Here is a 27673-nt window from a genome sequence, read left to right as displayed (position 1 = left end):
CTTGACCTTTTCCAAATCCTTGATTCTATGATTCACAGTTTATTAGGTACCTCTCCTTCACATGATTTAATCATCAAAAGGAGGCAGCAGCAGGTGGAAGAAAAGCCAAAGGTTTCCCAAAATAAAAATAATAATAAAAAGGAGGCGGGAACTGCTCTCCCAAACAACCTATAGTGGACTGAATCTGCTGAATGGACTCAGCATGTTGATTGTTGAGGGGAAAATAGAAGACCACACAACAAGGAAAGGGAACAAAGTCTCCTATGGGTTTGTTGTATGTTTTCCAGGCTGTATGGCCATGTTCCAGAACTTCTGGAACATGGCCATACAGCCCGGAAAACATAAAACAACCCTGTGATCCTGGCCACGAAAGCCTTCGACAACACAAAGTCTCCTATGTGTAAGTCTAGAAATTTTAGTTAAAACGTTGACCCAAAAACACCCATGGCTCCATGGAAATACTGTTATCTCAACCCTTATCAAAAAGGAACTATCCTTTGTTTGAGTGCTGTGATGAAAGCATTGTTTATTCCAGGAGATTCTGAAACATGCACTCTTTCCGTCATTGCACCAATCCTGGTGTTATTTAAATGCCTAGGTAGGAAAATCATTGGGGCAGTCTGGGGCAGCTGGTCCTGAGATGATACTGGCACTTTCCCCTCTTCATGGAATAAAGGTTGACTTAACCACATATCATATGAAAATTCATAATTTTGATCCCCAAACTGCCCTCAACTTGTACATGAGGTCGACATATACAAGACTAGCTGTGCCCGGCCACGCGTTGCTGTGGCGAAACATGGTGGTATGGGAAATAAAGTATTGAGGAATTGGTGGTAGTTAAGGTAAAGGGTAAACGTTTTCCCCTGACATTAAGTCCAGTCGTGTTTGACTCAGGGGGCTGGTGCTCATCTCCATTTCTAAGCCGAAGAGCCGGCGAGCAGTACCTATTGCTGCACTCACATTTGCATGTTTTTGAACTTCTGGGTTGGCAGAAGCTGGGGCTAACAGTGGGGGCTCTCTCCGCTCCCCAATTCAAACCCGCGGCCTTTCAGTCCAGAAGTTCAGCAGCTCAGTGCTTTAACATGCTGCGCCATCAGGGGATATTATTTCCTAAAGGTTGTGAATATACAATATTTCTGATTGGGGTTTTTTTGTCTGTTGGAGGCAAGTATGAATGCTGCAATTAGGGAAAATGATTAGGATGTAATGGCCTTGCTGGATTATATGAGGCCCTTCTTCACAGCTGTATAAAATGCACTCTGGATTATATGGTAGTGTGGAGTCAAGATAATCCAGTGCAAAGCATATAATATAAGATTATAAATGGGTTATATAGCTGTGTGGAAGGGCCTTGAGTCTACACTGCCATATAATCCAGTGCAAATTAGATAATCTATGGAAGAGGCCTAAGTGAGGCCTAAGTCTGCCTGTCCCCTGGGCTGAATCGGTTGCTAGGAGACCAAGTGGGCAGAGATTAGCCTTCTAACTGGCAGCAACTGGATAAAAACAATTATTCCTTTCCCTCTATTTAGGACTTGATTTTTCTTTTCTTTTTCTTGTATCACCCTAGAGGCGTGGATGATGGGTTGTGTTGTCAAATTTCGAGGTTGGGGGCCCTGTAGTTTTGTTGTTTTGTCGGTCGCCGTGATACCATCACTCATTTATATATATAGATTATATTCTTGAAAAAACCTGATTGATTGACTGTACTGTACATTTTCACTTGCAGGGTTCTGTTTTTCTATTTCTTTAATAATATTAATTCCAGGAGAATAATATTAATTCTCCTGGAATTAATATTATTTAAAAAATTGAGAAAACAAAAGAAGGCAGGAATGTAGCAGCACCTTTGAGATTGGCTGATTTTTATTTTTGTATGAGCTTTCCTGGATATAAATTCACCTTTTCAGATGCAGTAATCAGAGATAATAAATGCCCAGGTATTCAGCATATCTACACAGGTGTGGGAGTGGGATAGAAAGAAGTAAAAGTACTCTAGATGGTCTTTTTTGAATTTAAACTGGTTTTGAATTAAATTCACACATTCTCTACTGAGGTTTCCAGAATATAGAATTGGATTCAGAGAATGCTGCACTTGTTTCTAGTGTACCAGTAGTCAGTTCTCCAGACCAGTGTTTCACAGACTCTGCTCCTCCAGGCGTTTTAGACTTCAGATCCTACAATTCCTAATAGCTGGTAAAATGGCTGGAACTTCTGGAAGCTGAAGTCCAAAACACCTGGAGGCGCAGAGTTAGAGAAACACTGCAATAATACAGGGATTAGTGTATTGAGGAAGTAAATGCTTTCAGTTTTCTAGGGGCATCCACTATGATTATGTTATCAAATAAATAGTTTTAGAACTATTGTCATTATTCTGCAGTATTGCACAAAAGAGAAGATAAATGGACCCTATGGTTTCAGTCAAAATTACTAATTCTCTTTTTTATAATTTATAGAATTTTATTTTAAAATTGTAAAACACCCATATTACACATTGCAAACATATACACATACATAGACAACCCACCACCCACAATACAATTACCCCTCAGCCCACCCCCAGTGCTCCCCACCACCTTGACTCCCGACACTGAACAACATAGAGTTTATGCATAATTTGGTTTAACCCTCTGTGCTTCTGGATCAATAAATTCTCCTTGTTTTTATTTCTTAGATTCCCCTGTTAGATATGAAAATTACTAATTCTCTTGATCATTAAACACATTGTAGATATCTATAACAAAGACACAGCTGATGGAATAGAACTGAACCCTTTATGTCAATGTTTTGGACAGGGGTCTCCCTTGCTAAGGTAAATCCATGAGATGAAAATATGAAGGATTATAAACTACTTTCAGTGTTTCATTTGTAAACAGAGATGTGTTAAGGGTTTAAGTTTGGGTTGAAGCTTTAGGCCATAACCAGAAATTACACTCAGTAAGTCAGAACCATAGGTGCTGGCAGACCAGACTTACTCAAGGGTAGTGGTGGGTAGTCCTGATGCTGAAAGCTATTCTTTGTGTGCATATGCTTTCAAGCTGCCTGTTTACTTATGACAACCCCATGAATTTCATAGAGTTTTCTTATGCAAGCAATACTTAGAAGTGGTTTTGCCAATTCCTTCCTATGAAATATAGCTTACAGCTATACTTCCCACACCCAAATACAACACTGCAAATTCAGAAAGAAAGAACATAGCAGAACATCAAGTTATTCAAAATCAAGACCTTACAGCACATTTGAACATTTGAGACTAGCGAGTTCAGATATGTCTTCCACTCTGCCCTCTTTTTCAGCCTAGTTTGCAGAAATAAGAGTTGCATGTGGGAGCTACAGATGGCCTGCTCCTTGCCGAGGAGGCAGAGGATTAGAAGATACTTTCCAGCTCTATGATTATTTGATGATTAAGACAGGCTTGCTGCATGACCAAACTGTGACCCATCCAAGCTGTGAAGGCAGCCAACCAGCCATACATTGCATCCCACCAGACACCTCCCAATCCTATTTTTTACTAAGCTAGGAAGGCAGCCAAAATATGAGGCTTATCTAGACCATTTCAGGCTGTCACAAACAACTAGTAAGGCCAAGAGTTACAAGCAGTGCATATCTGGATCATGTACTGATATTCACCATTTTATTTTTCAAAAAAACAAGTGAGCTGTTCTTTTAGGCTATCCGAGGACAGTTCTTTTAGGCTCTCTGTGGCCCTGGAAATGTTGGAAGTGCAATTCCCAGAGAGCTTAGCCAGCATAGTCAATGTGAAGAATGCTGGGCCTTCAGTCCAACATTTGAAAAATCACATAATTCCCACATCTGTTTTAGAGGGTTGTATTAAGAATGGTTCCAATTGTTAAAAATATGCTGGGTTCTGCTGACAGGTCAGGGTCTAGATCAGGCATGGGCAAACTTCGTCCCTGTTTTGGGCCCCAGAAATCCCAGCCAGTGTACCGGCTGTCAGGTATTGTGGGAGTTGAAGTCCAAAACACCTGGAGGGCTGAAGTTTGCCCATGCCAGGTCTAGATCCAACACAATATTCAAATATTATCAGGACCTTCTTTCTTTTCCTCTCTTCCCTGCAATCTTCTGCAGCTCTGTTCCCCAGCACTTTCTAGAGCAGACAAGGTGCTCCAGGCAGGAAAAGGGATTATAAGCACATGTGGTACAGTGCAATCAGTATGCCAATGGCACCCAAACACATTGTATACCTTCAGCTATGGTTAGTGTCTCTCCTCTGAACAGGAGGAGATAATCAGTTTTTAAGGATTTTAACTGTTTACTTTTTAATACCATTAATATTTCATTCTATTATAATGTTTGTATATTTTTAAGTTTTAAATTGTATATCATTTAGTTTTACTGTAAGCTGCTTTGAATCTCCTTTGTTGAGAGAGCGGGAGATATAAATAAACATGATAATGGTGATGATGATGATGGACTGGATGAAACTGAATCTAAACTGTTGAAGGACCTAACCTGGATTTGGAGGTCTATCAACCAGTACTGGACGGAGTTACACTCCCCCTAAAATACTGTGTTGGCAGCCTGGAAGTGCTTCTGGAACCATTACTCCAAATGGCAGCCCAGATAGATGAGAGGAGTCAGGAGTGCTTTTATCAACTTGTTGCGCCAGTTGCACCCCTTCCTAGACTAGGAGAACCAAAGATGGTAGTCTCAACTTCAAGGCTAGACTTTTGCAATGTACTGTACATTGGACTATCTATGTACCACATTCAGAAATGTCAGTAAATTGAAACTGGGTTACCACTACCTTCTAGGAGTTACCGTATTACACCAATATTAAAATAACTCCTTCTGGCTGCCAATGAGTTTCTGGACAAAGTACAAAGCACTAGTTATTACCTTTAAAGCTCTACTTAGTTTGGTACCAGGTTATCTCTCATATAATTGGTCCTATACACTTGGATACTCTGGAAGATGTCTACTTCAGCAGCCCAAATTAGACTGGCAGTTACCTAGAGGATATTTTCTTTGACTACCTTCAGACTGTGGAATGACCAGCCAGCCAGAAGAGGTAGTGTTTGAGTTAATCAATAGTAAATGCCAGTCCCAAAAGGCTTATCTGAATTATTTTTAAATTATGATTTTGAAGTATTTATGAATGGATTTTAATATGTATTTGTTTTATATATGTTTCTATAAATTGCCTTACTTATTATTGTCCCCCACTTCAATCCACGGGGAGAGGTAGGCAAGAAACAAACAAACAAACAAACAAACATACATACATTTGCTGGTTATGCTTATGGAGGCTGCTTCCACTCACAGAAATGCATCACTAGATTCTAATCAAGGCAAACTTCTTGATCTCTTCTCATAATGTTAATTGACAAAATAATTTTGTGATTTGCAGGACTTTAGGTAATCATAACCTAAGGCAATATGTACTGGCTATAAACATTATCCATGCCTGATATACACACTGTTTATCCTTGAGATATGGTAGCCTGCTGAATATTTTACTACTTCATGGTACAAGGTTTTAGCCATCTCCACTGTTTGAAATGTCCTGACAATTTTATTTCATGGAGCTATTTTATATAAACAGTTCACCACATGGACCTGCTTTCATGGGACTGCATTTTCAAGAAGTCAAACTATCATATCATAGATGACAGTTTCAGATATGATAAGAAGACACAGTTCCAAAGGAACTGAACATTAGGCGACAACTGAGCTGTGCCATAGATGAACAGTAAGGGCCTTTGTTTTCCTACATATGTTTCTTCTCCTTATGTGAGCCTAGACTGATTTAAAATTGAGAGACCAATACTGGCAGACCAAAAAAACCCAGCACCAGTCTTTAGATTTGGAACTCCTGGAGACATAAATTGAAATGAATTCTCATAATTCTTTGTTTCATAATCCATAATCTTTTCTGTACCAGAATTCACATGGCAAAGAAGACACATACCAAATTGCAAGTCTTCTCTGTTTCTCTTTAGCTACAATAATGGGCACTGTATGTCCATGAAGGCTAATGCATACAGAAGTCAGTGCAGGCAGTATCAAATCAAGTTTATTAAGCAAAACTCTATACAACTCTAAATAAAACAGCACTATTGCATCAAAATTACACAAGAAACATAACATGACAAAAAGCAGCATAAAAACACATTTTCACAATGAAGAAACTGCAACAGTTTATACAAAGAAGACCCCTGACTAGTCTCAGATATTGCTCTGTAGATCAACTACAATAGTTAACCCACTGAAGCTTTGATGCTCCTTCTGTTCCGTAATCTGATACAAAACTACTTAAAAATAACTTGCAATTAATACACTGTGCTTTCCATACAAGGTAAGAAGGACAAGTTTGGAACCGATGTTCACAAATCATCTGGTCTGTGACTCAATGGTCTTGCTATTTTTTATATCATGAATCATTATCTGGGGGGAAATGCATTTATCCAAATGCTCTGAAGTTCTGCTTTATTTGTAGGTTATTTAATAAATAAGTAAAATATCTTAGTGCTAACATAGTATTTTTAATGTAGCTAGAATAAAACTTTTAACTACTCAGAGAAGAACTGAGTGTGATGCATTTTTGTGCTTCGCTTTGGAGATGAGACTTCTCCCAGCTCTATATGTGGGAAAATCATTATTGTTTACTATCTTGTAAATTGTCTATTACAAGAGGAAAGCTGGGCATTAAGACAGCATCTGTGAAAAAGAAATTTATTTCTAAAGTAATAAATAACTTGAAAGACAGACAGACAGACAGACAGACAGACAGAAAGAAAGAAAGAAAGAAAGAAAGAAAGAAAGAAAGAAAGAAAGAAAGAAAGAAAGAAAGAAAGAAAGAAAGAAGAAAGGGGTGGTGGTGATGATTCTCAAAAGTAGCATGAGTATGTTGGGTAGGATTATACATCCAGTATGTGCCAAATGAATATCCTTCACCATTTAAACACTCACTATTTCTAATTCATTATATTCCATGTCAACAATTCCACATACACACTTGAACAGGATTAAGTCACTTTATAGTTTATGCCGTAGGTGTTTAAAGTGCCTCGGAGAGCGTTCTTTGTTAAACTACAAAGACAAGTTGTCCCTGAGGAAGATTCGTAATCATTATTTTGACTGTAGAAAAGTATTTGGCTTTGAATATTTTCTAAGTACCATACTAGTACTGCTACGGATGATGACATCTGAAGATTTGACAGGACAATCCCTCTGCTACCCATCTAATCTCTATAGGGTTTGTGGTGAGTTTTAATAGTTCATAAAGTACTTTGATATCCGGGATAGATAGATGTTCTACAGTGGACAATATTAAGCCACAAGGAAATGAAGGAAATCAAATGATCCAAGAGCGACATATCTGCACCACTGCACCTGACTCAGCCATTCTACCACAGTTAGTAATAATTCATTCTAGGCAAGATGCCACAGGAAAAATAGAAAATCTAAGAGGGAGAAACAGGGAAATATTTGCTCTTATCTATGTAGGTGTAAATCACTATGTATCATGTCACCACCCTGCCTTTTAGCTTGAACAGACATTCTTCAGTTTACTTGCATGAAAACACTGTAGACTGTAGACTCTCCAATATGATACTAATACCACCCATTAGAACAGCTACTGTGGAGAATTTGACCCAGATCATGATCCAGCAACCTACCTTATGTGGAACGTATGCTTAAACTTGGGTAGGTGATTTGAGGAACATCAATACAGACCAAGTAATGCAGAAAGAAATCAGCAGAGGCGGGACTGAAGTGAACATGCAGTACAGGAACTGGATCAAGGCTGGAGATCCTCAGTATCTGTGGCTTAATAGGAGTGGAGTATTCAGGGTTTTTTTCCAATTCCCTTCACACCAATATGCATCTGTAGATTGCCAGAGTACTTGTCCCTTAATCAGTTTCACCATATGATATAATGTACACCTATGCATGAGCATTATCAGGTATATTTTGGAGTATCACCCAATTTTGCTTATCCTGGTTTAAAGCTTCAAAAGGATGTTCCTGCAAATGTTCCTCATCATTTCAGCATCGTGTTTTCCAGTTGCCTTCAATTCATTTAAGTGGTCAGTATAGATGTGCCCTTGGATGGATCCATTTGCTGGATCCAGATGCTGATATTCTACATCCTATGAAGGCACTAGACATAGTGCTAAAAAGACAAAAAAAAAACTGGCCAGAAGTTTCTGGTTTTGAAACATTGGCATCTCTGGAAGTTTTCGGGTGAGGCAATTCACTCTTTTTGGGATTTTTATTTATTTATTGGCCAGAAAAAGGATGGCCAAGGAAGAGCAGTTGGGTGAAGAGCTTAGGACCACAAACTCAGCCTGAAAATTTAGAAATGGAAAAGAACTAGTCATCCCAACACAAGAAGAATGACTAATGAAGATCTGTAAACTAGATGAGATGAACAAACTGACAATGCTGATTAGTGAGAAATCTTTGACCAACTTTAAAAATTGGGACTTACAATTATTTTAGAGCAACAATGGAGAGAAATTTCAATTACTGGATTAATGCATTAGAGAAATGTTGTTAAAAGCAGAAGTGTGGCTATATAGTGTTATCTAAAGGGAATAGGATAACAAGGATGAAAAATTAACAGACAATGAGTGTGAGATTGTAGAATAGTTTTAGTAGTTATGTCTCTAGCATGTGTCCATTAGTGTAGGTGTGTTTTAGGTTAGGGTGATTTTTTAATATTTATTTGTGTTAGATGTAGTAGTTTTACTCTTATAAATTATGAAAATCTGCTTTTTTGTGTTGTTCTGGTTTTTTTTCGGTTTTTTTCATTACAGTAGAGTCTCACTTATCCAACATAAATGGGCCAGCAGAACGTTGGATAAGCGAATATATTGGATAATAAGGAGAAATTAAGGAGAAGCCTATTAAATTTCAAATTAGGTTATGATTTTACAAATTAAGCACCAAAACATCACGTTGTACAACAAATTTGACAGAAAAGGTAGTTCAATATGCAGTAATGCTACGAAGTAACTACTGTATTTACGAATTTAGGATCAAAATATCACGATGTATTGAAAACATTGACTACAAAAATGCGTTGGATAATCCAGAACGTTGGATAAGCGAATGTTGGATAAGAGAGACTCTACTGTATTTCTAAACAGAAATTAACTGCACTTTTTTAAAATGCTATTTTTTTCACCTAAGACAACACCTCTCTTGGAATTTTTAGGTTGGTGGTAGAATTGTGTTGAATGAATAAATGAATGAATGAATGAATCTTTATTTATAGCTCACCCAATCTCGGGACTCAGGGCAGCTTACAACAAATACACAGTGGCAAACATTCAATGCCAGTAATATCATTCAATGCCCAACAATAGAAAAGGAGATAGATTTCCAGAAAAGACGTTTTAATTAAATCTGTGAATTTATGTAAGTCAAATGCAGAGGGCCGAGTGTACTTTTCTTATGTGCTCAAAACCATGTCATATATACGAGCCTCCAACAACACTACAAGAAAAGCTAGAATTACCACCAGTACTACACAAATAATACTGGTGGTGACACTACTGCATCCCCACATGTCCACTCAAAATGAATGACAATATATTTAAACTATTCCTAAACAGATTGGGGTGTAACACTTCTCCACTTAACTGTTTTCAGTTAACACTATAGTATATGGTCAGGTTAGGCACCGATTTAATTAAAAACAATATTGCATCTTCTCTGAAGCCTGATTTACTAATCCACAAGGGCCTCAAAGGGCCTTTGCTTCATTATCTGTGCAAAGCTTACAACTTGTTCCAATGCACACAACAACAAGACATACAGCCCATGTGGCATCACTAGAAAACCAAAACCAATGCATATGCTAGTTAGGGGAGTGAGAGAATCACTGATAGCCTAGCTTTGGCATGCGCCTTGATTAAACGCATATTTCACTGGGCAGCATGCCATCAGTTTTGTGCAAGGCTGCACAGAAACATTTAACCGCTAGGGGGCAAAATCTACCAAATGTAGATAAAAATAATTTTTTTTGTAAAATAAAAAAACAACAATCCAAGACTCCTTTTACTTTATACTATGAAGTCTCTTAATTATAACTTAAAACACATACAACTATGTAAGAAATAGAGGAGACTGTAACTAGATGAAGGAAGGATATTCAAAGGTTAAATTTCTCATTCTTGATCAAAAGTGCTATCGACTGGTGATTAAGAGTTAGATCAGGACTTAACAGATTGTTTTAGGCACATTCTTCTCATCTGCTTTCACAGACAGAGATATTGGATCCAGAAATGTGTTTATTTGTTGTACAGCTAATTCTTTTTTTTTTGAGTGCTCAAGTATTATTTTTTTAAAAATTAACTTAATAATAAAGCATATACTGTCAGACATGTCAAAGTGCCATATATAAAACCTAAACTGCTTTATAACTGGTCTAAATTCTCTAAATAACTTGAGCTAGAGAAGATCCACTGAATCAACTGTATTTATTTTCAACATTTTTTTGTGTCAGGAGTGACTTGAGAAACTGCAAGTCACTTCTGATGTGACAGAATTGATTGTCTGAAAGGATGTTGCCCAGGGGACGCACCAATGTTTTTGATGTTTTACCATCCTTGTGGAAGGCTTCTCTCCTGTCCCCTCAAGGGAACTGGAGCTGATAGAAGGAGCTCATCTGTGCTCTCCCTGGATTCGAACTGCCGACCTGTCGGTCATCAGTTCATTCACTCAGTTCATTGAATCAACTGATTCAATTGAACTACTTTGACTGTAATTAATGAACAGGATTCCAGAACTGTTTCACGATTTAGAGAAAATCATTATTGTTTTTCCACATAAAAATTATCTTTAAAGTATTACAAAAATTGAAAAATACACCATTAAAGTAAGCACTTCTCTTTTCAGATTTTTTAAAAGGTTTGCTGGTGTTGCTATTGTTCCTTGGGAGTAAAACTTGTAGGGAAGCACAAATGTTCCTCTATAATTTTGGTTAAATAATTTGTTGTGCACATATGGTCCATAAACTGTCTATTGCCAACTATAAGTCAAATAACGTTTGTGCTGCTTTTTACAGAATAAGTTTAGTTTTACAAGAATAGGACACAATCAATAAATATTAATAAAATTAATATCCCCCACATTTCTTTCAAATTTGGATTTGTTTCCCGTCTTAAAGCAACTACTCAACATGAATGGGAAACTGTGAGAATGTAGTGGTTTAAATAAAAGTATCACCCAACACGTGATTTTTAATTAACTATCTCAACAGCTGCTTATGCTAACAAACCCCAAAAAGGGTAAAAAAATATATTGAGAATTAATGTGTAGAAAAGGGCTGAACCTCCACACTCCTTATTTGCCAATAAGAAGAGAAAAATACTCAAGAACTTAATTTCAAAATTTTCTTTAAACTACAATTTCAAGAAAATAGTCTGTTTAGGTCTTGAGGGGTTCTCCGTTTTCACTTTAAATGTATCAAGAGTTTGTGCCAATTTGCCGATTTAAAAAAGGTTTCATATGGATCGTTTTTAGTAATTTTCCCATCTCTGTATGCTTGCATTAGAATGGGTTTCATTTTTCATAAATACAGTTGATGTTCTCTCCACTCTATCTGGAAAAATAAAATAAAATTCTTCAGAAAAAGTGCTTTGGGATTTCAAACACGGAATATTTACAGGATACATTTTGCTCTGAGGCTGCAGCTTTGCCTTTTCAGTAAGTCACCATTTCCCAGACATCCAATTTTCCTTCTTAACTCAGTGCAATAAAGAAAATCCTCCATAACTCACTCCGTATTTCTAGTATGTCTTCTGTAAGAAATTGGCAGGGCCCCCTCCATCTTAGTTCACATTTAGGAAGTGGCCCAGATTGCAATATAATGAGAGTCAACAAGGATTTCATTACTGACTTCTAGCAGACAGGAGCAAGATTGTTACAGTATTATCTCCAAGTCGCCCCCCTACCGACAATAGCCAACATCTTTATAATGAGGTCCCCTATACAGACAGCCCTCCCTGGTTATCTGTGCTTTTTAAACTCTTGTCCTTTGGATCCATTCCAAGCAAATCAAATGTGATGACACTAACGCTCTTCTCTCATGAAATTACATTATTTGTATGTAAACTATACAGCGACAAGGACAATTACCTTCCGAGATTTGAATAAATAGTATGACTCCATGTTTTGTTTAACAATGCAACCTCTGTAAAAAAATAAAGAGCAGGGGATGGTGGTGAGCATGGGATTAAAAAAATAAAAGACTCCCAGAAAACCTGAAAGGGAAATTTGCTTTGGATAGAAAAGAGGTGATCAAAGAGTTTTCACATCCAGAATATGCATTGTTTTGCAAACACATTTTAAAAATATTTCTATAAAAGAGATGGAACCTGTATTTTTTAATGTAAAATAACAAGTGGTACACATACATAGTGATGTTCTTTGCTTTGCCATCTCTTCCAGACAGAATATCTTTTTACAGCTGGGAAAACAAGGCTTCTAGTAGTCAATAGAATTAATGCAGTCTGGCATCACTTTAACTGTCATGGCTCCCAAGATGCTATAACAATGAGCTATGGCAGTTCAAGTGGTGTCAAACTGCATTAATTCTACAGTGTAGATGCACCCTAAGGCAATTTACTTTTTGAAGGCAACGAAATAAGGTCTACATCTTAGCATACACCATACAATGGATTTCTCTGCATTGCTTTGATACTTTTAGTATGGATGGCATCATTGTTCACGATATTGGTTTATGTATCATTAGATTACTGCGATTTAGGAGAATCTGACCTTTTCCTTGATGGCCCTTCTTCATAATCTGAAGAACTAATGTCATTGCTAGTTGAGGACACTTGTGATGCATCATCCTTTTCATTCTCCAGATGTTCAGCACCTTGTCGTAATCCTTTAGACTGGCCATTACTAAGAAGTCCTAAAATTAAGAAAGACAAAAGGATAAACATGAGAAAAAATGGTAAAACAACAAGAGGACCAACAAAATACCAACGCTCAGAAAAGAATCCATTTCTATTGATTTCAAAGATGTAATTGTACAAAATCTACAATTTTGTACAAAAGCCTGATTGAGAGGTTTAAATAATACCTTCAGAGTCCAGCTACACAGCTCAAACTATTTCACTTTTTTCCCTGTTGTCTTTTCTGCAATCTATAATCTACATTGCAGAGCTGAGATTTCAAATGAAACATTTCTGGTGCACCACTCTTTTTAAATTTGATTTTTTATTTTTTTAAAGGAGGCCTTTTTAAACAGTGAAGCAACAGGGCTTTGATTTTCTTTAAAGTATTGGATTTTAGAAGTATGATTATAAAGAAAGAAAAAAGAAAAAAGGAAGGAGAAGGTTGGGCGGATACACTAATATAAGCTGACTATATTTCCAAAAACACATTTTCTTGAAGTTGTCATGAACTGGCAAGGCAGCTTGCTTAATAAAATTCAATACAATAATCAAAGAGCAAAAATCAATACAATGGAAGCAATAACGAAAACACTCAATCTCCCAAGTCATTTTAAGTAACTGCAGCTAAAACATTTCCACAAAATAAAACTCAAGATAAAGCCAAAGAAAACAAGTTGGGGCTTCAGAGATTTCCTAAAGACTTTGAGCTATCAGGTTTTAGTGGACCCCAGATCTCAGGGACAAACTAGACATAGTGGAAGCAGTTGTGTTTACTGTTTGGGCCTCCTTAATCACATATAAGTCAGGGTGTCTGGCTTTAGTTAAACATGAAATATGAAAAAGGGGATATGGGTGCAGGGGGATGAACCATCCCACCTGTCATATCAATATGTGTTCTCGTATTTCATCCTATTTGCCCACACAAGCCTAAATTCATCTAGCTTAAGCATCATTTGGAAGTCAGTGAAATGTAATGGCCAAACCATGGTGGGAATCTTGTGGCTTTCCCAGTGTTGTTGAGCTGCAATTCCCAGCACTCCCCACAACTAACTGCACTACATAAGGCTGCTAGAAATCGTGTAATATCACATGGAGGACATATGATTCCCATTGCAGGTAGTGATGGATAAAAAGTAACCAGACTATTGATCTCCCTCACAAGGTTGTTACGATGGTGAAATGGGGTAGAAGGGAATCCTGTACACTACCTTGGACTCTCTAATGAGAAAAGGCAATTATTCTAATAAATAAATGATGTAATTCTGCCATCTTCCCCCTGTGCTATTTCATATTCGAGACATCTTTGGGAGGTTTTTTATAGGCACTATAATTCAATTTGGAAGTGGATTAAAGCAAAACCTGTGCAGCATCTAACCAACTGGTTTGGGGCTGAGAGTATCCACTAACTGTGGATCAGGATTAAACCGAGGAATCACAGTATCCACAGCTATTGAACTGATGGAAATGCAGATTTTTTAATCTTAACCAGTCCACTGAGGTGCGCTAATGCACATGTCCAACACCATGTCTATGCAGAATTACTCTGGCCTGAGCCCTGAATAGGAAATGCTCTGATCAGCTGCAGTGCATTATCTGGCTTTTTCCAGACTGTATAGTAGAGCTGTGCAAAAATTCGGATGTGGGTTGTAAATCATAAGTATTTTGGCAAATTCGTACTTACAATGCAACTTACGAACACAGAGCTGCCCCCCCTCCCACCCATCTGTGAAAATTTTGGAAGAAGTTTGTTTGTTTTCATATGTCTCCATGAATCAGCTTGTTTTTTAGCACAAGCAAACTCTCCTGGGAGGTTCAGCCAAACTAGCTCCATCACATGCTCTCTCTACCCTATCAAGGCTGAGGGAGGGGAGAAAAGAGAAAATAGAGACTCGGCTGCGGGTGTTTCTCCATTTTTCTGAAACTTTGGAGGAATTATGCCCTGGTTATGTAATTTCTCACTGTAGAGAAATTAAAGGCAATAGCTTTTGTATTTTTTAAAAAATATTATTTATAAAAACCTTTAAAAATTCCCAAAATTCAGTGGATGAGTGAAATGTTCTGAAATTTGGGTGGCTTACAGAGGTTGCTACAAGTGTAGCAAGTTGCATCCTGATAGCCATAAAATCGTGGAGAAGCTAGCTTTGGAAGTGTTCCCATTGGTGCGAATGGGCAGATTAATGACACAAAATATTTGAGGGTTTTTTTTGGTGTTTTGAATTTGAAACAAAACATATCCTTCAAGATAGTTTAGAAAAACTTATGAAATAAAACAGGGCATACTAAATTCGTATTTCAAAACTAAACAGATTTTTGCTGTCTGCACACCTCTACCATCTAGTGAGATTTTTAACCCACTGTTTCTGGCTTAATGTGTGCTGCAGTGCACATTTGGGTATACATTTTGTGGATACTGTGCTCTTGAGTCAGCTACAAACTGCATTATAGTGTTTGTGTAGAACCACCCATTATCTAGTAAAGATTATTTTGCATTATTTCAGTTCCCTCATCCCTAATATTCTTGAGAACTCTCCAAGCCTTTAGAATCCCAACTGCTGTGCATAGCATTGCACATCTGAATTGATGAAGATTGAGAATACCTCAAATGTGGTAGACTTGCATTTGTGTTGATACTGATGTTAACAGGAGATAACGCTACCACAGCAGGAATTTTTCATCCAGAGTTTACAGTCCCAAAACCTCTACAGAGAAGGCTGTGATGCCAGAAAACATTTCCTGATTTCTATACTCCAACACTGCAGACATACACAGATTTTAGAGGAAGTAATTGGTAAACTACTTTTGAACATTTTTTGCCTAAAATACCCAATGAAATTCATGGTGCTGCCCTAAGATGACAAGTATCTTGACAGCATATACGCCCAGGTCACCGCCTGGGTTTCCATGACCAAGAGGGGATTTGAACTCTGGTCTCCAGAGTTATAGACCAAGACTAAACCACTATACGACACTGTCTCTTTCATATGAAATACAGTAGAGTCTCACTTATCCAACATTCGCTTATCCAACGTTCTGGATTATCCAACACATTTTTGTAGTCAATGTTTTCAATATATCGTGATTTTTTGGTGCTAAATTCATAAATACAGTAATTACTACATACCATTACTGCATATTGAACTACTTTTTCTGTCAAATTTGTTGTATAACATGATGTTTTGGTGCTTAATTTGTAAAATCATAACCGAATTTGATGTTTAATAGGCTTCTCCTTCATCTCTCCTTATTATCCAACATATTTGCTTATCCAACGTTCTGCCGGCCCGTTTACGTTGGATAAGTGAGACTCTACTGTACAAGAAAAGTACAGTACATTAAATTAGAATTGTGGTTTTATATCTGTTTTTTTAAAAATGGATTCAGTTGCTTGTTAGGAAAAAATACACAGTTAACAATCTATTTTTAAGCTGCAAGCATGTTACCGCCTGAGCTTTCTGTATTTAATTTCTCCTTCAACTTTACTATCTATAATCCCACTTTTAGCATGTGTCCTGCATGTTTATATTTGAAATACTACGCAGCCAGAAAGTGTATGGTGAAACTGGAGGGGAGCTCAATCTGTAATAATTTGCTAGTTTAAGGCATTGCAGGTTTTTTTTTATTGTGGGTCTGTCAGTCTCTTTACTTTAATAATAGCTTATTAAAATAATTAGGGTAGAAAACAAACCAGTTGAGTAGCAACCCTAACCCTTGCATAAACAAAAGATCACCTTCATTCACAAAATGATAAAGGTGTAAGATATTAATCAAAACTAGCTTCTGGTAAACAAAAGCTGAAAAACTGTTCATTAAATCACTTTAAAGCCATGGAACTTTTATGAAAACACCAAATCTGCTACAAAAATAGCTGTACCAAAGATCTCAGAAAGTAATATACAATAGGTTTAATATTTGACTTTTTAAAAAACTATAACTCCTACAATAATTTCAATTACATCTTGGAAAATAGTCTCCTTTGCCTCACAGCTTCGTAAAACTCTTCAATATGCCTTTAAGTATATAAAAGCAGATCTTCTCCTTTACCATTTTCATTATTAATAGCTTTTCCTCCACCACTCTGTTTAACACCTAACATAGCAGCAGGAAGTAGTGACACTGTGGTCATATCTACAATGAAACTTCGCTCGCAAAGAGTGGCTGGGTTCACTCACTCAACCTACCTTACACACTGAAAGAGTGTTATGGGAGTATGTGTCCTCAGCTACACTGAATGTCATCAACTATATGAACATCAACCATGTTCTCTGGTAGTTGCATACCAACATATGCTGCTGAACACACAACCCTGGGATACAAGGGTCCATACACAAATTACACATAAAACCTGCAATCACTAAAAGCATATTTAATTTTAAATATATAGCATGACCTCCCTGTATCTGTGTGTGACCTGTACCCTTGTCCAACAAAATATGGTATGCACTCTCTAGGCATTTTCTAGGTCTTCCTGCATGCCGCTATGGTATTATTGGATCAAAACTCATTCATTTCAATAAAGTTTGCTATTATACACTGTTCTGCGTATCTAAATGAAGTCCAGGAATGCTAACCCTGCAAATATGCAGGATATAGAAAGTGAACTGCAAATCAAATTAAATGCAATTTTAATTTTAAAATTTAACCATTCAAAAACAACTAACGTGAATAACTTAGGGCATCACTGAAAGCCTCATAAAGTCCATAAACCAGGCAGACAAATAAAAAGCCATGAGAAGAAAAACAAGAAAGGAATCAGCATATTCCTTCTAGGAATGAAAGTCCAAAACTGGGAAGCAGCCATGAAGAAGAGCTCTCTCCCTTGTTCCTACCAGATGTACCTGTGACAGTAATAGGATAGAGATAAACATCTTCTAAACATTGCAGAGCTTGTGCAGGTTTCTATGGGAGAATATATACCTTCAGAAAACCTGGATCTAAGCCATGTAGGGCTTTATAGGTTAAAAGTGGTATTATAGAACATCTAGCTGTGCAGGTTCCTATGGGAAAATACATACCTTCAAACAACCTGGATCTGAGCCATGTAGGCCTTTATAGGCTAAAAGTGGTATTATAGATCATCACAGTCAATTTTACCACATTTGCCCTCCAAGTGAGATAAAAAGTATAAAAACACATGGTAAAATGACTTGCCTCCAACCAAAAAAAAAATGCTTTTATTGAAGTCACATTAAAGCCCACAATTTCAAGAGTCAAGTTTATTGTTTTATTTACACAGTAGAGTTGTCTTTCCTGAAGGCAAATAGTTAGCATGTGATATATATTATGTAAAATCTTCAACAAACTTGGTAATTTACTACCAGAAATTGGCTGTGTTTTTTGTTACTTTTCCTGCAGAGCAGGTCTCCCACAGCCCCTGAACCTGACGGGGGCTGCAGATGGTCACTTTGCCCCTAACTCCCAGAAATTACCTCTATTGTTCCTTCCTTTAAACAAAATGCAAGCCACCTGGAATGTGTGTTGCTTCTCTGCAAGTATAACAGCACTCCAGGAAGCATCCCAGAATTGCAAAGAATAGAATTTCAGGAGACCTAGATTTCCAGCAGTTTCCAGGGAGAAAAACGGGAGAGAGTCAGGGTTTTTTAAAAACAGAATAAGAGAGAACTTTCTCCACTAGTGTGGCAAGCCTCCTTGTAATGGAAAAAAAAAGCCCTATTCTTGCTGCAGAGGACAGGGATCTGGCCACTTGTTACATTAATCCAGAAAGTAACAGCATGTGATGGTCATTACCACCAAAAGAAATAAATTAAGTCCACATGTTATAGGTCACTTCCTTTCACAGCTAAGCTGACCTGCTTAAGGGGAGGAGATAACATCACAAAAATAGTCCTTATGGAACAATCCAAAGCACAACTGAGTCTGGAAATCCCCTTTCCCAAAGCAACTAACCTATAGGAAGTCTATGAGGACATCAACCTGTCCATTAAAGTTAGGGTTGTGCAGACTGAAATGTGCTCCCGCACCTTTCATAGTTGTGTTACTTGTTACGTGGTTGTTGAAATCCCCTTTTACACAACCATGAGAAGTATAGGAGCTGTGTCATGTTTTTGTTACCAAATACTTGTTGTAAGCCGCCTCAAGTCCTGTTTGGAGAGGGCGGGATATAAATAAAGTTTATTATTATCATTATAATTACTATCCTAAAGGAGCCTGATTTTGCAAGCTAAACAGTTAGTGCTTGGATGGGAGATGGCCGACGAATATCAGGCACTCTACATCAGGGTTTTTGTTTTTTCTTTACACTTTTCCCACTTGTAACCCCTTTGTGTTGTCTTCCAGGAAGTTCTCAACAACTAGACAAGAGTTTAACCAAAACCAGGGAGTGCCAAGACCAGATTTACTAAAATAAAGAACGAAAACACTTGAGTCTTTCCAAGGTCTGGCTAACAGAACAGAAATACAGCACATAGCTGAGGTAACACAAATCAACGTCCAAAGTTCCAAATGTACAAAACGATAGTCAGAGTTCCAAAGTCAAACCTGATAATCAAAGCTAAACTCAAGTCCGAAGGTACAAACGAGAATTCTGGTACATAAATCAAGCCAGTAAGCCAGTCCAGAGTTCAGATTCAAGGTTTAAAGGTATAGTAAGGTCCAAAGCAGGGATTCAGGAAACAGCAAAGTTCAAAACAGGATTACAAGGCACAAGGTCTGGGTCCAGAAGTCTAGCCCAGTGGTAGCAGCCAAGATCCAGGACAAGCATTTTGCAAGATTTGTTAAACAGAGTAATTTTCCTTTTTTATGAAATACACCTGAAGCATTTTCTGCAGGGCCCACTGTAAATACTTCATGTTTTTGTTAACACAGCTGTGTATATATCTAAAACAGCCACTAGTTGGCATTCAAAAACCTTTTACAGTAGAGTCTCACTTATCCAAGCTAAATGGACCAGCAGAACCTTGGATAAGCGAATATCTTGGATAATAAGGAGGGATTCAGGAAAAGCCTATTAAACATCAAATTAGGTTATGATTTTACAAATTAAGCACCAAAACATCATGTTATACAACAAATTTGACAGAAAAAGTAGTTCAATACGCAGTAATGTTATGTTGTAATTACTGTATTTACGACTTTAGCACCAAAATATCACGATATATTGAAAACATTGACTGCAAAAATGGCTTGGATCATCCAGAGGCTTGGATAAGCAAGGCTTGGATAAGTGAGACTCTACTGTACTTTTGCCAAATTTTTCATGACCCCCAACAGTGTGCTAAGGGTACCCCATTTGGGGTCAGGGCCTATAGTTTAAGAAGCATTGCTCTAGGCCAGGGGTCCCCAAAGTACGGCCCGCGGGCCACATCCGGCCCATCGGAGCCATTTATCCGGCCCCCGCGGTGGTGGCTCCTTCCTCCTCCGCCAAGAAAGGTGCATGTAGTGTGGAGAAGGAGGAAAAGGCACATGCCTTTCTTATCTCCATCGCCCCACAGGCACTTTTCCCACTGCCGCTGCTGAGGAAGGGCCGCACGGGGCGAGGAAAAGGTGTGCGGCTTTCCTCCCTCACCCCAGGGGCAGCTTTCCCACCATCGAGGAAGGGCTGCACGGGGGGAGGAAAAGGCATTCCTCCCCCGCTGCGTGGGGCGCTTTCCCGCTGCCGCTGCTGAGGGAGGCAGCGGGAAAGGTGAGCGCAGGGTGAGGGAGGAAAGGTGCATGGCTTTTCCTCGCCCTGCACTCACCTTTCCCGCTGCTGCCGCCGAGGAAGAGCTGCACGAGGCGAGGAAAAGGCATGTGACTTTCCTCCCTCACCTCGCGGGCAGCTTTCCCGCTGCCACCGTCGAGGAAGGCAGTGGGAAAGGTGCGCGTGAGGTGAGAGAAGTGAGAAAGGCGCACGCCATTTCCTCGTCACGCACGCACCTTTCCCGCTGTCGAGGAAGGGCCTCACGGGGCGAGGAAAAGGCGTGGGCCTTTCCTCCTTTCCTCCTCGCTACCGCTGAGGAAGGCCTGCACAGAACGAGAGAGGAGGGAAAGATGCGTGCCTTTCCTGCCTCCTCGCTCACCTCGCACACTCCTTTTCCTCCTCCTCCCTCACCTGGTATGCGCCTTCCTGCAATGGAGGAGGCGAAACAACAATAGAGGCATGCCTGTGGTAAAAGGTAGAGGGCTCCCGTTTTATCTTGCCACACAGACTCCCTCCTTTGCAGCCCTGTCGTGGATTCATTTTTCTTGAAGGCTAGCAATTTCTTCCAACCCTGATTTTTAGTGTATTATTATTGTTGTTGTTGTTGTTGTTGGTCAGGGGTGCTTTATGTTTTGGTTCACAAAGGGAGAAAGGGGTTGGACTCTATGGCCCAAGGGGTCTCTTCCAACCATGTTTATTATGGTGTTGTTGTTGTTGTTGTTATTGGGTGGCTATCTGTCAGGGGTGCTTTGATTATGATGTGATGCACAAAAGCAAAAGGGGGAGGGAGTAGATGTCCCAAGGGGTCTCTTCCAACCCTCTTTATTATTTTGATGATGATGATGATTATTATTATTATTATTAACATTGAGACTGTATTTGTTCCTTTTTTGTTTTTGTTTTTACTTCAAAATAAGATATGTGCAGTACGCATAGGAATTTGTTCATAGCTTTTTTTAAAAAAAACTATAATCCGGCCCTCCAATGGTCTGAGGGACCGTGAACTGGCCCCCTGTTAAAAAAGTTTGGGGACCCCTGCTCTAGGCAATATCTGAGAAGGTTATCATACCATTTACGTTAAGGAACCTAAGCAAGTATAAGAGTTTCCTCACTGCACATGCATACAATCTAGTGTATGGGGGAAACTGGAGCCAGCACAGGGATTGCAATGGAAGGGATGGAGCTAGGTATTATGTTGCCCCTCTCTTCATAAGCAATTCTAACTATGTGGTAGGAGAACACAGCAGGAACTCTCACTCTGCATTTATTCATTCCAATACAGTACAGTTCTATTCAAGTCAAAGTCATACATACTGGCTACAGCGTCTTTACTGTTTGCATTTAAAAAATGCTTTTTAAAAAAAGGTATAAATGTCATCCTTGTGAAGAACCTAAGGAAGATTTATACGCTTGGCTGGCTGTCTCTCCCTTACCAAAGAGCTGCAAAATAAAAACGTTTAAAAGTTAACGCATAAATCCGTGTTTTGATTTGTCTGGCCTAATAAGACTGTGAGGTAGATTAAGAACACAAAAGAAATCAAATTACCATATATAAAGTCTTTTCCCGTCTCATTAAAATTTCTTTGGAACATTAAAAAAGTGACATAATACCCGCAAAGATTTTTCAGAGCAGCCCATTACACCAAACACTTTATATATAATAAAACAATATTTAGAAATAGCTTCAGTGATCCTGAAAAGTTATTTCGGTCTTGTTACTGATCCAACATATACATTTGACATTAATTTCTAACTATTTCCTTTAATATGGCATATTTTTTTTAATGTCATTGATTAAATTTACAGTTAGCAAACTCCAGGGAAGTCTAAATCAAGCATATAATTTGAGGCCTTCTAGTTATTTAGGTAACCATTATGACTGAGCTGCACTTTTTTTTCAAGTGTAATATTTGTTCTGGAGAAATGCCATGCTGAAAAATCAGCCCTATGAAATGCATGTAGTTAAGAAAGGAGTCTTCTTGGCTGCTGTATCCTTTGCACTTAGTAAACAAATCTCTTCTGACTCCAAATTTATACTCGCATTACATTTGTTGAGAAACAGCTGAAGGAGCATTCTCACTCCAAAAAAAAAAAAAAATCAACTTTATAATCATTACAATGAGGCCGTAGTGGTAGCCAGAGATAAAGAAAATGCCTATTTTGTATTCTATTGCTACAGACAACACAGACTTTTTAAAACTACTTTGTCTCCGGAGAAACTTTATAACTCTCTGAGCATTACCTAACCATAATTTAATTAACACAGTGTCTCCAGAACAGGGCTGCTCAAGAAAGCATCTGTTTTTATTATCTCCCCTGACCATCCAAGCTTGAAGGAAGGTGCTATATAACTCAAAAAGCTTGCTTCCAATGTATTAAAAGATCGTCTGGTCCCATAAATTACATCATCTCTCTTACTCTGTGTTTGTTGCTCTTTCTGTTTGCATTCTGGTTACTGGTAAGCTGTACTCCACGAAAGAGTCTAGAGAAGAGCTTTTGGTTTGGCCGACATTAATAAAACAAGTGGAAAAGCAAATTTCAATTACTACCTCCCTTACCTCTACAGAGAGAATACTGAGTCTAGCAGAAAGCATAATAATAAAATCTATTCAAAGGGGTTAAAAGTAGAGAACTAACCTCAAAGGAAATTGAGGCTGAAAATGCCATTCCTCCATAAAATTGCATTATGAACCCCGCCATAGCTAACACTTCTTCTGAATTTTTCCCCATATTCAACTGGAGAAGAAAATTTCTTAGACTTAACAACTAGCCCAAACCAAACCAGGCTTTTCAATAATCCAACTATGCTCTTTCAACTTAAATTATGTTATTTTAAAAATTCTATCTTACCTTTCTTCCTAGAAGGAGGATCATGGCATCCATCATAAACTATAAGATACCAATTACAAATAAAGTACAGCCCAAAATTACTTTAAAAAACCGTAAAGAGCAGAGAGGCTCCAAACTGGCTGTTAAAGCTACTTAGCATGGAATGGATATATACATCTATTTCAAGTTCATCTCAGAATCTCGTATGTCCCAGCTATCAACTCCACTCCATCTTGTTTTCCATTAATCTTTTAATAAACTCCAAAAATGTGCCTTTAACAACTGTACAATTCTTCTCACATGTTTAGCGTGAAATTTGCATTTTGTGCAGTTATATTTTTGTACACCTTTTTCAGTAGATAATGTCAAATTGTAATAACATGTGCAACTCAAAGACAGCCATGTTCTGATAACACATTCGCCTGGGAAATAGGAACTGCTTAAAATATGAACTGAATGAAATTCCCTGTCATCCATATCCAGTATAAGAAAGTACATGTAGTACCACAAGTCTTTTTTTTATCTCTGTGCAAAAAAGAAAAAAAAAGTTAAGCTTTTCTTCTTTTTTGCATCATCACTTTCAAAAAGTCAGAATGTATTTTGTGCCCCCAACCGCATTCTTTGTGCAAAAATAATACAGTAGAGTCTCACTTATCCAACATAAACAGGCCGGCAGAATGTTGGATAAGCAAATATGTTAGATAATAAGGAGGAATTAAGGAAAAGCCTATTAAACATCAAATTAGATTATGATTTTACAAATTAAGCACCAAAACCTCATGTTATACAACAAATTTGACAGAAAAAGTAGTTCAATACGCAGTTATGCTATGTAGTAATTACAGTATTTACGAATTTAGCACCAAAATATCACGATGTATTGAAAACATTGACTATAAAAATGCGTTGAATAATCCAGAATGTTGGATAAGCGAGTGTTGGATACGTGAGACTCTACTGTAGTCACAATTAAGGCTACATATGGGGGAACCATAAAAAATATGCCAAAATAATCCACCCTTGCAATCCCAACCCGTAAGGAGAACACTTGCAATTTTTCACTTTGTACAAACAACGAAGATTGATATCCCTACCCATCAGCATCTTGAGCCTTTACTGCCGCCCATAAAATAGTAAAAGGTAGAATACTTAAATAGTCTAAAAATTCCCACCAGATCCCACCTAATCCTGGAAGCTAAGCAGGGTCAGCCCTGGTATTGGATGGAAGTCAACCAACAAATACCAGAAGCCACAGGCTATATTTCAGAGGAAGGAACTGGCAAAAGCTCCTCTTGTTTAAGAAAACCCTATGAAGTTCATAGGGTTGCCATAAGTTAACAGGCAAATTGAAAGCACATACATAGGAGCCATGGTAGTGAGACTGTAAATTCAAGATGAAAGGAATGCTTCTGAGCTTCTTCTAAGAGATGTATGGAGATGGAGACATCAAGCATGTGTAGCCTGTACCATTACAGACGTGCTGCCATGACACACTTAGGATGTGATGAAACTTTCCCCATTCTTCTCCTTGACATCTTAGGTGAAACAGTTCAAGAACAATGTGTTGTCAAAGGCTTTCATTGCCGGAATCTCTAGGTTGCTGTGAATTTTCTGGGCTGCATGGCCATGTACCAGAAGCATTCTTTCCTGACATTTCGCCTGCATCTATGGCAGGCATCCTCAGAGGTTGTGAGGATACCTGACAACCTCTGACAAAGCCTGCGCAGGTAAAACGTCAGGAAAGAATGCTTCTGGAACATGGCCATACAGTCTGGAAAACTCACAGCAACCCAGTTCAAGAACAGCTTTATCATTTGGTTCTACTAAAAATATAAAAACACTGGTCTTCAGTCTCTGGAGAGTTACTCTTTTAAATTAATGAAAATAAAAGGTTGTTTAAAACGGTCTCTTATAAATAATAAACGATTGCACATACGTGTCCTCTCTATCTCTTACACATGAGTGAATGAAAGTTTTTTTTAATAGTGGAAAATAAGCCTCGCAAATATATGCGAAGAGCAGACTTTTCAGTAACTTTAATAATATTCGGGTTCAAAATGAGATACATCTGAACTCTTCATGCTACACGGAAAAAGACATTGCTGATTTCAAGGGGGAAAGAGTGAACTCTTAATAGATTGAGGTTGGAAGATTGATTAAATCCCCTGTATCAACTATGCAATCGAATAACACTATGTAACTCATTTTTGTTCCTGGGTTATAAATGTCATTTCCTAATTTGTTCTATGATAAAAACATAGGAAAGGTTTATTAAAATGCAAAAACTTTTGTTTTTATGGGACATCCTGCAGCATATTTTGCTATAGTTTTTCAATTTGTTTATAGTCTCTACCAGTTCGATAGTTTGTAGCAGTCACAAAAACAAAGTTTCTACTACTTTCAAAGTACCAGTAAGTATTGAACAATTAAAAAAGGAAATAAAACTGATTTTTTCAATTTTTGTTATATAGTGTAAATGAAAAATCTCAGTATCCACAGTTTATGAGTGGTCTGCATTTAAGTGAAATCATGGATATGACCAATTGCTACTGAATCACTTCGCTTTCAATCCCTGCATATCATGGAGTTGTGGTGGAGAACCAAAAAAGTCCTCCAGAATTGTCTAGGGGAGACCATTTTCCACTGGCTGTGGATAAATGAAATTGCATATATGGGCAATGGTCTTAAGAATAACTAAAATACTTTAGCATGGACATCTGCAGCACAAGGCACTACAGATTGACCAAAATATCCAGAACAGATTTCGATCACATGAGCCAAGGAATGCTGGGTTCCTCCTTTTTCTTAAGAGAAGAAACCTGGTAATGATTTCAGTATAATTTGATTCATCAGATAAAGGTAAAATAGGAGGAGAAAAACAACAAATGCACTAACATTGTTATTCTTTGTTGTTCACAATGAGCATGGCAAGAACAATTGCTGCAAAACATTAATACAGAGCAGGACTTATAGCAAATCACATTTAGTTGGATATAATAAATGGCTTAAATAATTGTGTGTCAGAGAAAAATTATCCATAATTGTGGATAATTATCTACAATTTCATAATATAATTGTGGATAACTTCAGCTGGCCTTATATCAATTTGCATTACATTGACCAGGCAAACTGCAGCTCCTCTGTTCAGTGGCTATTACCTCTGAATTAGACCACTACAATATGCTCAACATGGGGCTCCCTTAAAAATATCCTGGAAGCTAAAACTAAAACACTGCAGGAATTGAAACAATGTTAGCTAATTTGTGTTTTAGACTGGGCATGGGCAAACTTCAGCCTTTCAGAGGTTTTGGACAGTCTGTATACTGGCTGGGATTTCTGGGAGTTGAAGTCCAAAACACTTGGAGGGCTGAAGTTTTCCTATGCCTGTTTTAGACACAACATATCACTGATTTTGTATCAACAACACTGATTACTGGATTCCTTCTGAGCTCAATTCAAGGTGCTAGTTTGAGGACATAGCATACCTGAAAGGCTGTCTTCTCCCATATCTACTGAGAATTTCAGATGCTAAGGAGGCCGCCTGGATGTCCCACTATCCCAAAGAGTGTAAGAAGGTAGTGAGCATAATAATGTTTTCCTTTTAGCACCTTTGTTGTGGAATGCAAAAGAGACTTCAATTATTTCAGTTAAAATATCTTCAAATGTCAATTATGGATGTTGAGCAAAAAATGTATAAAACAGAAAGTCTGATAGTTACTTAAAGTTTAGTCCACACAAGCCAAAAGTGCTTCTCGTCAACCAAAACGCAGATGAGGAATAAGGATCCAGTCATTGAAGGAAAGTGGTGTACTTGGGAAGACCTGTGTTTGTTGTTTGGGAATCTTCCTGGGTTTAGTTCTAAACCTGGATGCTTCATTTAGGTTCTTCAAAGGCTAGAAGTACATTTGGACAATTAAAGGTAGTATGCTAACTATGCCTGCTCCTGGATATGTCTTATCTAGCCATGGTAACACATGCCTTAGTTAAGATTGTTCAATAGCTCCAACTGTCTCTGATTCTGTTTGAGGGCACCATTAAAAGCGCTATTTATGATCTTTAAAGTCCTATATGGTTTAAATCCAGTCTGACAGGCTTTGTCTCCATATATGACCTTGCCCAGGTTTTAATGTGTTCTTTTCTCTGTGCCACGACCCATAATTACATAATTAATCCCAATCAGATTATGATAATCCACTTTACATGTGGCTGCCTTTTAAAACTGATCCGAAACTTTAGAAAGTCCAAAGAATTGCAGCAAGACTGCTGATTACGAGAAGCACACAACCTCACAGGCTACTGGTATGCTTTCAGGCATATTTCA

The 27673-nt window shown here is 38.0% G+C and overlaps 1 protein-coding gene across 1 annotated transcript in view; it reads right to left on the bottom strand.

Moving 5' to 3' along the window:
• The window catches only part of jarid2 (jumonji and AT-rich interaction domain containing 2), a 249129-nt gene that overhangs the window by 67929 nt on the left and 153527 nt on the right, over positions 1-27673 (bottom strand). The window contains exon 3 of the mRNA XM_008108814.3: positions 12760-12901. Within this exon, the coding sequence (XP_008107021.2) occupies positions 12760-12901 (142 nt within the window). The remainder of the gene's footprint in view (positions 1-12759; positions 12902-27673) is intronic.

This window comes from Anolis carolinensis, chromosome 4 (genome assembly GCF_035594765.1).
Source record: "Anolis carolinensis isolate JA03-04 chromosome 4, rAnoCar3.1.pri, whole genome shotgun sequence".
Lineage (NCBI taxonomy): Eukaryota > Metazoa > Chordata > Lepidosauria > Squamata > Dactyloidae > Anolis > Anolis carolinensis.
Note: the sequence above shows the minus strand (reverse complement) of the source record. Positions and strands in the feature narration are given on the sequence as shown.